This window comes from Amblyomma americanum, chromosome 9, assembly GCF_052857255.1.
Source record: "Amblyomma americanum isolate KBUSLIRL-KWMA chromosome 9, ASM5285725v1, whole genome shotgun sequence".
Lineage (NCBI taxonomy): Eukaryota > Metazoa > Arthropoda > Arachnida > Ixodida > Ixodidae > Amblyomma > Amblyomma americanum.
Genome location: NC_135505.1, coordinates 111,846,596 through 111,859,028, shown reverse-complemented (window position 1 = coordinate 111,859,028; position 12,433 = coordinate 111,846,596). Strand labels below are relative to the sequence as shown.

The 12,433-nt window shown below is 46.6% G+C and overlaps 1 protein-coding gene across 2 annotated transcripts in view; it reads right to left on the bottom strand.

Annotated features, from left to right (window-relative positions):
• nSMase (neutral sphingomyelinase) overlaps nt 1-12,433 on the bottom strand; it is a 37,386-nt gene that overhangs the window by 7,856 nt on the left and 17,097 nt on the right. For both annotated transcript variants that reach the window (XM_077636894.1, XM_077636893.1), the window contains 3 exons: nt 3,120-3,338; nt 1,367-1,487; nt 337-453 (listed from right to left, as the gene is read on the bottom strand). In XM_077636894.1, the coding sequence (XP_077493020.1) occupies nt 337-453; nt 1,367-1,487; nt 3,120-3,338 (457 nt within the window). The remainder of the gene's footprint in view (nt 1-336; nt 454-1,366; nt 1,488-3,119; nt 3,339-12,433) is intronic.

The window sequence follows — 12,433 nt, the reverse complement described above, 5'->3', positions numbered from 1 at the left end:
CCGGGAACGTAACAGTGGGCCCGTGTTCTAGTGTACACAAAATAAGGCAAAATCAACTCATAACGTTCACCACACTGCAAACATAGAATTTGCGTGGCAAGAGGAGAAGAACAGTAACACTGTCAAGAAACTGCAAGCATAATTGCTGACTGTCTTATTCTTCAGCGTGAATGCCTGTGCAATAACATGAATAAAGAAATAATGCAATACTAATGCACGCTCAACTTAGGGAAAGCATTAAGCAACTTGCTGCAAAGAATTCAACGTAAAGCTTTAAGCTACTGCAGCTTGCTGCCCTACAGACACAGGAATTCAAGCAAGTCAAGAGTCACTCACATTCACTGGACTTGGTGACACGCATCACCACCTCAACGGCTTCATGGTCAGAAAGCGGGAGCCCTGATGGAGTCTTCAAGTTCGGCATTGTGCATGACTTAGTTTCAATGTTGACACCTGTACGCAAAGCAGAGTATGGAGGGAAAAGATTACCAATAATAACAAAAAAGTCAGCATGATTACTACAGCTTCCCCAAGAAAGTAGGGCAGTACAGAGGAGATGCATAAAGCAGCTTGTGCCATGGTCTGCCGCAACCCCACTTTTATGCTATCTTGAGAGAAATCAAAAGCCTCAACTTTGCAATGCTCCCACAGGTTCATTCGGGCAACGGTTCTGCCCGGCTGAAAATGGGCGGTTTATGGTTTATGGAGGTTTAACGTCACAAAGCAACTCAGGCTATGGGGACGCTGTAGTAAACAGCTCCGGAAATTTCGACCACCTGGGAATCTTTAACGTGCACTGACATCGCACAGTACACGGGCCTCTCAGGCCTCCATCGAAATTTGACAAGTGGTAATAATATTGTTGTGTTCTAAGCCTAGCAATGAATCCCTAAGATGCCCTATTTCATCAAACAGAATTATTTGAAGCTTAAGTAAAGCATTTCCTTTAATCAACGGCTAACTAATGCTGTCTGAAACATAATAGCAGGGGCTTGCAGCATCGTATGAAAACAGTAAGTGTGCGGTCAAATTTTATGAGACTACTAATTACACAAATCAAAGCAATATGTGCGGCTTTTACTGCAATCCAACTAAGCAATGCACAATTCTCACTATGTTTGATACATGTACATCTCTGGCAAATGCTCTTTACTACACACACAAGCAAGTATGCGCACATACACACATACACTCATTTTGTCCGCACATGCATACGGCAGCTCACCATATCAGCAAATGATCCTGATGTAATGCTAATACATCAGAGCAAAATTCTACCGCCAACCGATGATGCCGCAAATCACCCCGGGACATCATTAGAATGTCCACATCACAAGTTGAGAGGCACAGCAAACATGGAACGCACCTCGCCCAACCTTGTACATGACGTAGTCTATCCGCTTTCCTGTTGGGCATGTGTTCTTCTCATACGATGTGGTGTACACATTGTCGGGGTGGCCGCACGTAGCACCCACGCACATACTGTCCTGAAAGCATTAGCACAAACCCAGAATGCAATGCATCAGTTAAAGTTGGATCGAGCACAGGAAAAAAAATGATACACCCTTGTAAACAGAGGCATACTCACCTACATGCGGATGGCAATGCAGACAACTGAAATGCCACCTAATGCATGACTGCAACACTCTTTCTGCTCTCAACAGTGCTCATGCAATAGCTAGTTGCCTGTGCATACGTTATAGTGTTAGGTAGGATACTTGTATATAGTACCTCTCTCCCCGCTATCCTCTCTGGCTGTCCCCTCACCTCTTTCATTTCATTTCTAGTCTGTGTGCTATCTCTCTATTCCAGCTGCCCCAGCTCAGGTGCGTCCCCGTAGCTATGGCAGATGCTGAGGCTAGCAAAAATCTTTTCCTTCTTTTTTATTATTATTTTGAATAAACCGCAACTACTGCTAATAGCTACTTGGCTAGTCTTGAACTAGGAGACCAAGACAGTCTTCATCATCATCATTTCTTAACTTTTAAAGGTCTTGTTAAGGACATTAAATAAATAAGAGGGGGGGGGGGGGGGGGGGGGGAGAGGCAGGGATGTTTAGTGGTCATATGTACTATGAAAGATCAGATAACCAACAGAACAAAAAAAATGACATACACAAGACTACAAAGGGGTAACAAATTCAAATAATAAAATAAAAGTCAAATATGGCAGAAACATTGCAAAATATTCTAAGAGTCAGTGGTGAAGTAGCACAGCCTGAGTGAGGAAGAAGCACGAGTGAAAACCACTATTCTTGGTCGAAGCTCGGCAACTGATTGAATCTGAAAGAACTGGACTTAATCACAACATGTTTGGGGAGATTATTCCAATCTTCCACCGCACTAGGAAGGAAGGATTTGTTAAAGGCAGTGGTTAAAGCACGCAAAAGCTGTACGCTGAAAGAGCTAAATAACAGTTGAGATGATCATAAAGGGGGCGCATAAAAGGTTTTCACAAAGTGCTGAGAAAGTACAATTTGTGCAAGAGAGAAACGGAGCACTAACGATTGAATGCTGAGAGATGATTTCGCGCTAGTAACATGGAGATGAGACTTATACTGTGACGTGATGAAACGTGCTGCCCGGTTCTGGATGGCTTCGACAGGGTGAATCAAGTAGGTTTGGTGTGAGAGTTTCTTATTGATGAGGCACATTGCAGTTTAGTGCTAATGCTCATTTCATATGCTAGTTGTAAAATTGGCATTGGGGACATTACAACTGATCTGCTGATGAAACCAAGTGGCCTGGAAGCACTAGCACAAAGTTGCGTGTTGTGATCTGCCCAAGTATGGTGGTCGTCATCTGTAAGCCAACCTCGGTTACAAGAGTCAAGATTATACTTTTAATCGTGTAAATATAATGAATACAAAAAGTGTAAGAAGATAGCTTGATCAGGTGCTGACAAAGAATGCACTGAGAGAGAAATTGTGACGACCGACTAATCCGTGCAAGTGACAAAGTGTTCGCTAGAGAACCTGAGGTCTGTGCTAATCAAGTGACAGCACGTTTCACCATTTCGTGCTTGAGAAAAAGACATGCAGCCAGCTTTTTATGCAGTGTGGCGAAGTACAAAACCACCACACTGGCAGGTAGTCAGTCAAAAGAGGAAAGGGCACTGACCCTGCTGACTTTCTCCTGGTCAACAAACGTATCCACAAGGTCTGTGTTGTACAGGATGATGTTGTAGGGTGGGTCCAGGGGTTCGGTGTTGAAGTCCCCACCCACGATGGCCAGATCACAGCTTTCGCTTGTGTGCTTCACATACTGGCTCAGCTCAAACGACTGGCAGATGCGGTGGGACAGGTAGACGTCGCAGTTGCGGTTGTACTCCGCATGAAGCTGCGTCAAATAAAAAATAAAAAAACAAAGAGGAGAGCGATGCTGACCAGACTGATCAAGAAAGAGATGCACAGGAAACTGTTCCACTGTGAACTATGTGTGGAAAGCAACAAAAAATTATCATTTGAATGTAAGATGGCTGTCTGGCACAAAACAGCCAAATGGACCACCCACTGTACAACATCCATCTCTCCCCCTTTGCACTGCATTTCCCCCAAACTGGGAATGCTATTCGTGGTTTTTATTGACCTGGTTTGGTTTATGGGGTTTAACGTTCCAAAGCGACTCAGCCCGTGAGGGACGCCGCAGTGAAGGGCTACAGGTAATTTCAACCACCTGGGGTTCTTTAACGTGCACTGACATCGCATAGTACACGGGCCTCTAGAGTTTCACCTCCATCGGAATTCGGCCGCCGCGGCCGGGATCAAACCCGCATCTTTCGGGTTAGCAGCCGAGGGCCATAATCACTGAGCCACCACAGTGACTTGTGGTTTTTATTGTTGTTATTTGCACAACTGACTTCTGAGGTAATGCAAGTAACCAATTGCATCTTTTTCACTTGGAGTAAAACTGCAGCCTGAAATAGGAAACTAGCTACAGTCCTTCCAAATCAGCTCAAATGCAGGTGCAGTCTTCTTTAAAAGTATATGGACCAATTTGCGCTTACCCAGTGCTGTTGCCGGAATCAGTGGTGGTTCTCAGGATGCGCTAAAGATTTACCTACTGTGACCATTACATATTCTAGTTGGCTAAAGAGCCACAAAACTGTGCGATTAGCACACTTTTAACTGAGACTGTACATAGGGCCTGATGGCAGCTCACAAGCACTGTCTTTTGAACCCAATTACACAAACCAAAAGAAATGTCATTTCTATTGCACAGCATTTATTTTGGAGGCCGTTATTTTTGTGCAATGGTTGTGCAGACACGTACACCACTGCCAGCCGATTTATTTTCAAAAAGACACGATGGCAAACTTGATACAGATGGAGCAATGAGCACATGCACCAAGTAAAAAGATGGTAGAACCAGGGTACATGATAGGCATTATTATTTGATAATAACTGGAAGTCTAGCTCCTTCTGCGACAGGAAGATAGACAGGCCACTAACACAAGCCTCCTTCAATGAGGCAATCTGTGCACCTTTCAAAATTTCATGACTTATATAATCTTTGGCCCTGACCCTATCAAACACTTATAAAAAAAAAACAACTTTCAGCCATACTTCTTGCAGTATATAGCCAAATTACTTCAACTAAATGTTTTCATGCTAGTTCTGTGTTCACGAAGCCTGTCAATGAGTGCTCCACCTGTATAAAGTTTACCGTAGTGTTATTTTTTAAAATAAGCTGGAAGCTAGCGCCGGTAGTGTGCGTTTCTGTTCTTTGCCCCTTGTGTCATTTGCACTAAATGTATGCTATTAACTTCCTGCACCACCCCTTGAGAACACTGCTGCAGCAAGGCACTGCTCGCAGGGCTTTACCTCATGCAAAAATGGAGACCTGCATTGTCACATACTTGGTGCTATTCACCACCTTTGCTGCAACATTGCTGCACCATTGCATTCAGAAAACGCGGTGCACTTAACTTTTCACCACCGAACTGACTTTCAAATGCCTCGAGAAACAGGTGCCCAGTGCCAATATTGCATAAGTTGACATAAAAAACAATCAAATTTTATCCGATCAAATTCCTTGCCGCAGTGTGCATCATTACAATGAAAACTATACTAAGAACGAAAACCACGCAAAGGACGATACACAGGGAAGAAGTAGACAGGACGAGCGCGGACTTGCAACTGTTTATTGAAACACATCTTCCTTCCATCACCAACCCTACGCATGGTGATGGAAGGAAGATGTGTTCAATAAACAGTTGCAAGTCCGCGCTCGTCCTGTCTACTTCTTCCCTGTGTATCGTCCTTTGCGTGGTTTTCGTTCTTAGTTCATGGATTACCAACTAGCCCCCCATCGTACACTCCTTCAATTGAAAACTATACCCCCCACAAAAATAATTCCTTTCGGCACCGCACCAACTGCTGGCCGCGGACAAAGCTAGCACACGGCGTTCGCCGTTTTCGCATCTGATTGACCTCAGGGCATCAGTGGCTATATAGGCAGCTGCACCACAATTAAAGCGTACACAGCAGCGAAAGGCCAAACGCGACCGTCCCCGCGATCGAGAGAATCAGATCTAACTCGATTTAAACGCTTATCTCGATCGGCCCATACGTGCCACGGGCGCCGCGGCCTCGTCGGAGTCCAGAACACACACGAACGACGATAAGCAAATTTTCGACGAGGAAGCAACAATGTCACTTTATGAACAAAGAAAAAAAAACGAAAAGGAAAGAGAAAGAAAGAAAGAACCGCACGCGCTTTTAGTCTGAAGATTGCCGCTGCGATCAGAAGAGCCGCGAGGATGTAGCGTTGCCCGGGTAGCGAGGAGGCAACGGCGCGACAACACAGCAGTGCGGTGCGCGGCGACCTCGACACCGCGATGAACGCCGCGATACCGCGAGCGTTGCGTTTCTCTTTTCTTCCTTTCCCTCGCTTATTTTTCTCACTTTCGCTTTCCGCCTTACGGCACGCGTTAGCGGCGGTATATGGGCGCGCTCGATAATCGGGAACACGACCGTTTGGCGCGCGCAAAGGAAGGCCGCGGCGAATGGGGGATGCTAGTAAAAGTCGATCGTGGCCTTGAAACTTTATAAACAAGCCAGGTGCGACTTCAAAGCGTCCTCGATTAGAACAGCGGTAAATCAAGTGTTCACTGGAGCGTTTCTCCAGCACTGCAGTGCTTTACCGCGCACCGCATGCTGCCGACAGCGCATGCGCATGCCGACGGGCAAGGTGCGCATGCGCTGTTGGCTGACAACGCTATCATAGGCCTCTCTAGGTGAACTAGAACATGGAGGAAGAAAACTCAGGAGAAGCGGTTACGTCACATTTTGAAGTCGGCTCGCCTCTTCACCCCCCCCACCTTACTAGGCCGCCGTCTGAGCGCGCTCGCGCATGCGCAGCAGGCCTTGCAGCAGACGACGCCGCTGCGCCCAGCGTTACTACAGCGGAGGGAGGGGGGAAGCGCGAAATGGCGAGAACAACGTGCACAAAACAGCAGACAGAGCAGACTCGGCTTTCCGTTCAACAGGAAAAAGGAATTCCGATTTGAAGATTTCCATAACGCTGCCTCACAATCTTCAAATAGAAAGGCAATTAAAAACGAACTAGCAAAGATACGATGATGAAGCTTTACACACTGCACCAGTAGATTGTCTGCCCCAAGTGGAAAAAACATTGATGCGGTGCACTTCGATACGCAGCAGACATTCATGCCCAAAATGGCCAAATGTTTCTATATTTAGAAGGCTGCCGATCAAATACAATTCAACAAACGCACATTCTGAGACAATGTGATGCTAGATAAATGTTTATTCCATACGTAGGCCAGACGAAACTCTCCTATGTGAAGCAGTTTCTACAGAATATTTCTCTGAAGTATTAAGCATACAAGGGAAGGAAAAAGAGGTGCTCGTTATGGCGTATATGACAGAAGCCAACAGCCACCGAAACCAAGGAACACAGGGGATGTCTTTTCTTTCATTTTGCAGTTTTTCATCAGTGGGAGATTAATAAAAGCAGAATAAAAAACAACCACATGCCGCTGGTGGGAACCGAACTCACAACCTCCGAATTCGCTTCATAGTTTAACGAGGGCCTCGAGTCTGGCAGCCTTGATGCATATATGTTGCATACGAGGGTTCTCTCACAGCTTCCGCCCTCACTGTTCAACTACGTTCACATGTGGCACTCACAGTAATACAGGACATACTATGTCTGCCGTTGTGGACGAGGGTGGTGCTGGTGAACGCTCTCCAGGTAAGCTTACACTATACATAAATATACATAAAGCAGCAGATTGGACAGCCGTTGCCATAGCTCAGTTGGTAGAGCACCGGACGCAAAATTCGGAGGTCGTGGGTTTGGATCCCATTGGAGGCATGTGGTTGTTTTTTCTTCTGCTTTTATTAATCTCCCATTGAAGAAAAACTACAAATGAAAAAAAGGCATCCCCTATTCTCCTTGGTTTCTGTGGCTGTTGGCTTCCATCGTACTCTGCAGTAGGTCATATTAACGAAACTACTGACTGTTATCTGCAATATCACCTCTTGTGCAGTTGATAATAAGGCTACACTATAGTGGTGTGCATTGATTGACAGAGTGCACATTCAGATTTTGAATGGTGCCTACATTGTGCTGTTCAAACAAGAAACACGTGAACGCAGACTAAAATGGAACATCCACTTAACTGGAGTTGGACCACTACCCTAAATTTAAGAGGCACTGCAACGATTTTTTCACTGCCAATTATGCCGGTTAAAGGAATTTCTCATGTGTTCCAGGCGCCAGTGCAAAAAATAATTATCGAAATCGGAGCATGCAAACAACAATTCGTCTGCTTAAAAATGTGAAAAAAATATTACAGTGAAACTTAAGGTCCTTATGTGTTCTGAATTCGAAAACATCCTTTGACCTAAAGGCATTTACCCTAAAGGCTTTCACGATAACAGCCTTTAATGTAAGGGCATTTGATCTAAAGGCCTTCACCCCAGAGGTCTTTACCCTGATGGCCTTCACCCTAAAGGCATTGATCTAAAGGCCTTTATCACTGCCGCTGTCGTTAACGACACTCACCCTTAGTTAGCAACATACTGTATTATTCCAAAACTACCATTATCCCTAACCATCACTAATGTCATTGAGGTTTTCTGACAACTCCTTTTTTTTTATTGCGACAGTGAGCCTGCTGGCATAATGTATTATCTACAAATACGCATTTCACTTGCCCGGTGCTGAGATTGGGTGCTACTAATCAGACAGGACTGGGACAACTAACTCATCAAGGAATGCTCCCAGATATTTCTTTGCAATCTGTGTGGCATTGGTAGGATTGGAAAGCTGAAACCAGTTTTCCCCCCATAACACCTTGGCCCCTGTTAAACTTTTCTTTTCACATTTTTGGCCAAGGAGTGTCGACCTGTTTTTTATTTCTTTTTCACCACCTCCTCGATGCGGTTTGAATAGCAGCACTCGCCTCCCTACTAGGGCTAACCGAAATAGAAAGCGCCACCCTTAGCGTCACTCTTACCAGTTTGCATTCGCTTTCACTGCCTCTTTTCAGTTTTTGTCTCATGCAAAAAGCTTACAGCACTAAGAGACATCATATTTCGGATCCACTTCCCAAGTATAAGGGAACTAAGATGCCCAACCAATCAAAAAGGCAGCGCTCAATTTGGCTGACAGCTCGTTTCCATCGTTGAAAATCGCCACTACGATTCGGCACTATTGGCTTAAAACGAGCATTTCTGGAGAAGGTCAAAATATTAAATATTATGATTTCGACGACCTCCTAGGCATTCAGGCATCACAGTATCCCATACTATGCATATAAAAAAATTAAAAGCTACACGATTATTTTTGCAGGGTACCTTTAACCCTTTGACATGATATGTACACAGTTATGTACTAAGCGAACTTGCAGCTTTTCCTGACAGTGGGCTAAACCTAGCAGCGATTTCTTTTCGGGTGAATTTTGCATCTTTAATCTTGCAAGCAAACTGTTTTTTTTTAATCCATATAGCGAAAGTAAATAATTTTTTTGCAAAACAGTGAGTGCTACATAGTAACATTTTTTTTTTCAACTTCAAGCATAATGTGCACCTTTGAAATAGAAGCTATTTCCATGATCTTTCTGGTGTTTACCTGATAAGTGACAGCATTTCGATGCTGCTATTTTTCGTATGAAGTTTCGCACACCTCTGCAAAAAATCTACAGTCAGTATTTTGCACTCAAAAACTATCAAATTGTCTTTCTTAAAGCCTCAATATACTATTTAGGCAGTATAACATTTCATTTCGATGGAAACAAAAAATGGCGTGTCAAAGGGTTAAGACCTGGGAATCTGTAGTTGCATGTTAACTTGCTCCACGATAGTTTTTCTGTATAGTAGAGGACTCTGGATTAATTTTGACCACCTGATCAGCCCTGCCCCAGAAGCAGTGTTTTGACACTGAAATCAAGCTTCTACCCAAAAGATTTTTCTAGTTATGCATAACTGATCTGGAAATCACTCTTGTTGTTTTGGCCTCGCAGGAAGACAACATCGTGGCCCATCCTGCTTTGCTTTAACCAGAGGACAAAGGTCATTGTGACAATAAACCACTGTTAGTAGCATTATCAGAACAGTCATCAATAACATCTGCATTGATAACACTGATGATATTAGTCATACTTTCTTTCCGGTACGGAAGGTAGGAGCAGCACAGTGGTGAGTGCTTCCTGTGGTTGCCACTAGGGGCAGGTTTATGGGCAACTGCTGAAGGGGGTGGTTAAGAGGGGCGGTCATATTTACAAAACGCATTGCGTTGAAAAGTAATTGAGGACAGCATGGTTTCCCATGGGACATCGCTCACTTAAGGAAGTGGCTGCTCCCTTAATTGCTCTCCCTGTAAACCTATCCCTGGTATGCCCCTTAACACAGCAGCTAACAGCAAGGAACAGTGCTTGCACTGCTTCAAGGTATAGTAAGTATGGATGCACAGCCAATTCCATGGAAGCAAATGAAAACGTGAAATGCGTCAAACTAGTAATAAAGAAAAGAAAAACACGAAAAAGCAGAGTATGATCATCATGAAAATAATTCACTCTATTACAATAGGTTACGGAAGAGTCAAAAAGGACCAAATTGCTAACCATTCATTGCCAACGGTGTGAAGAAGAAGAAGGGCATCATCCTATATTTACCGAGGAAAAGAAGAAGTAGTAGTAGTAGCCTCACTGCCATCGCTCAGACCGAGCGCCTGCTGACCTGAACAGACGAGAGACTCGGTCGCCGCCCTGGTTTCGCCGCCGCCTGAGCGTTAACCTAAGCCCCCCCCGTTACACTTGGTGGAGGTTCGGTTTAACATCCTCGTACCAACCTGGACCTGCGCAACTGCACACTACTGACCCCGCTATGCCCGCTATGCCCGAAGCCACCCACCACCAAGCCGTGCAGGTTGGCTCACCAGTCCTCTGTTCCGGCTCCCTCCGGCAGCGGGACCCGGCACTCTTCAGCGGTACTGACGATCACAACGCCGAAGACTGGCTCACATCATACGAGCGGGTGAGCACATATAACAAGTGGGACGATACCACCAAGTTGAAAAATGTCATCTTTTATTTGACCGGCGTTGCCAACCTGTGGTTTCGAAACCACGAAGCAGGCTTCTCCACGTGGACTGCTTTCAAGGCGAACCTCACCGAAGTGTTTGGACGTCCTGCTGTGCGCAAGCTACGCGCCGAACACTGCCTGCGCAAGCGCTCTCAGCAGTCGGGTGAGACGTTCACCAGCTACATTGAAGACGTGGTCAACCTGTGCTCGCGCGTCAATGCCCAGAAATCCGAGGCGGACAAGATCAAGCATATTCTGAAAGGCATCGAGGATGACACCTTTCAGGTGTTGCTGTCATGAGATCTCCGCACCGTTTCCGAAGTCGTCAGTCTCTGCCAGAGCTACAACGAGCTGTGCAAGCAGAGGCTCATCACTCGCCAGCACGCAGCAACGCCTGTCGAGTCGCTTGCAGGCCTGTCGGCTGCACCCGACCACTCGCAACTGTTGGCGCACATCAAAGATTTTGTGCGTGAGGAAGTTGCATATCAGCTGTCGCTTCTGCCATCCCCCTCCGTGCAATCTCCATTCCTGGTGCCAGACCTTCGCACTGCCATCAGCGAACAAGTGGCTAAGGCCCTTCCACCAGTCCCTCCGCCCGCACCAGCACAGCCGCCCGCACCCCTGAACTACGCTGCCGCCGTCGCACGGCCGCGGCCGCCTAACTACCGCCAAACCTACGCTCCACCTCAAGCGTCTGTGCCTCAAGTTCCTCACGCTCCGACGCCTTTCTTGGGACCGCTTCGACAATTCGGCAATCCCTGGCATACTAGTGACAATCGGCCTATTTGTTACTCTTGCGGACTGCCTGGTCATGTGGCCCGGCTTTGCCGTCGTCGTGCGCCAATCTCCCCAGTTGCCGGTTACTGGCCTCCTCCCAATGACTACTCACCACCAGCCAGGCCGCCACAGAGTCACCCGCTTTCACCTGATCGCACCACCTTCTCCTCGCTGCTCCCTTTCTCCCATGTGCCGGCGCCCGAATCTTTCGCAAGAGGAAAACTAGACGCCACAGTTCCTGAGGCGAGAACTGCGCTACCAGCGAAATGTCCAAGGCCTCAGTTATGTCCTGCCAATCTGATCGCTGTTTCCGTAGAAGGCGTTTCTGTTCTGGCGCTTGTCGACACCGGTGCTGCTGTTTCTGCCATGGCCGCCTCCTTTTGCCGCTCCTTGCGAAAAGTGACGCCCCCACTTTCTGGATTCTCCCTGCGCACCGCAAGCGCGCAGGCTATTGCGCCGTTAGCGACGTGTACGGCTCGCGTCGTTATTCAGGAAATCCTCTACGTGATTGAATTCGTCATTTTACCAACCTGTTTTCATGAGATAATCTTGGGTTGGGACTTCCTGTCGCGCAATAACGCAGTCATCGATTGTGCTCGTGCTGAACTCGAGTTCTTTGCGCTCAGCGGTTCCTCGCCGCCCGATGCCCCTTCTGCTGCTACTGCCAAAGCTGTCGTTGCCGAAGACACTGAACTGCCTGCCTGTTCTTCTGCTCTTGTGCCCCTCACTTCCTCACTTCTGACCTTGTTTGCGACGGCAACATACTTTTTACACCATCGCCCCTCTTTCTGTCCCACAAGTACCTGTCCATACCTTACGCCGTCCTCACTCTGTCAGCTGGCCTTAGCGCGTTGTTCGTGACCAATCCGTTTACATATGCTTCCGCTGTGCGTCGCGGTGAGTGCCTCGGTACCGTGCAAATCATTGACTTCATTCTCTATCGCGATGAAAATGACGATTCAGCGTCCCTTGACGCCGATGCCCTCAGCTCGCCGGTTCCTGCACCCGACACTTCGTCTCCAGACGTTTTCCTTCTCTCCATCGACGCCTCTCTTCCTGCACGTCAACGAACTCAACTTCTCGCTCTGCTTCATCAATTTCATT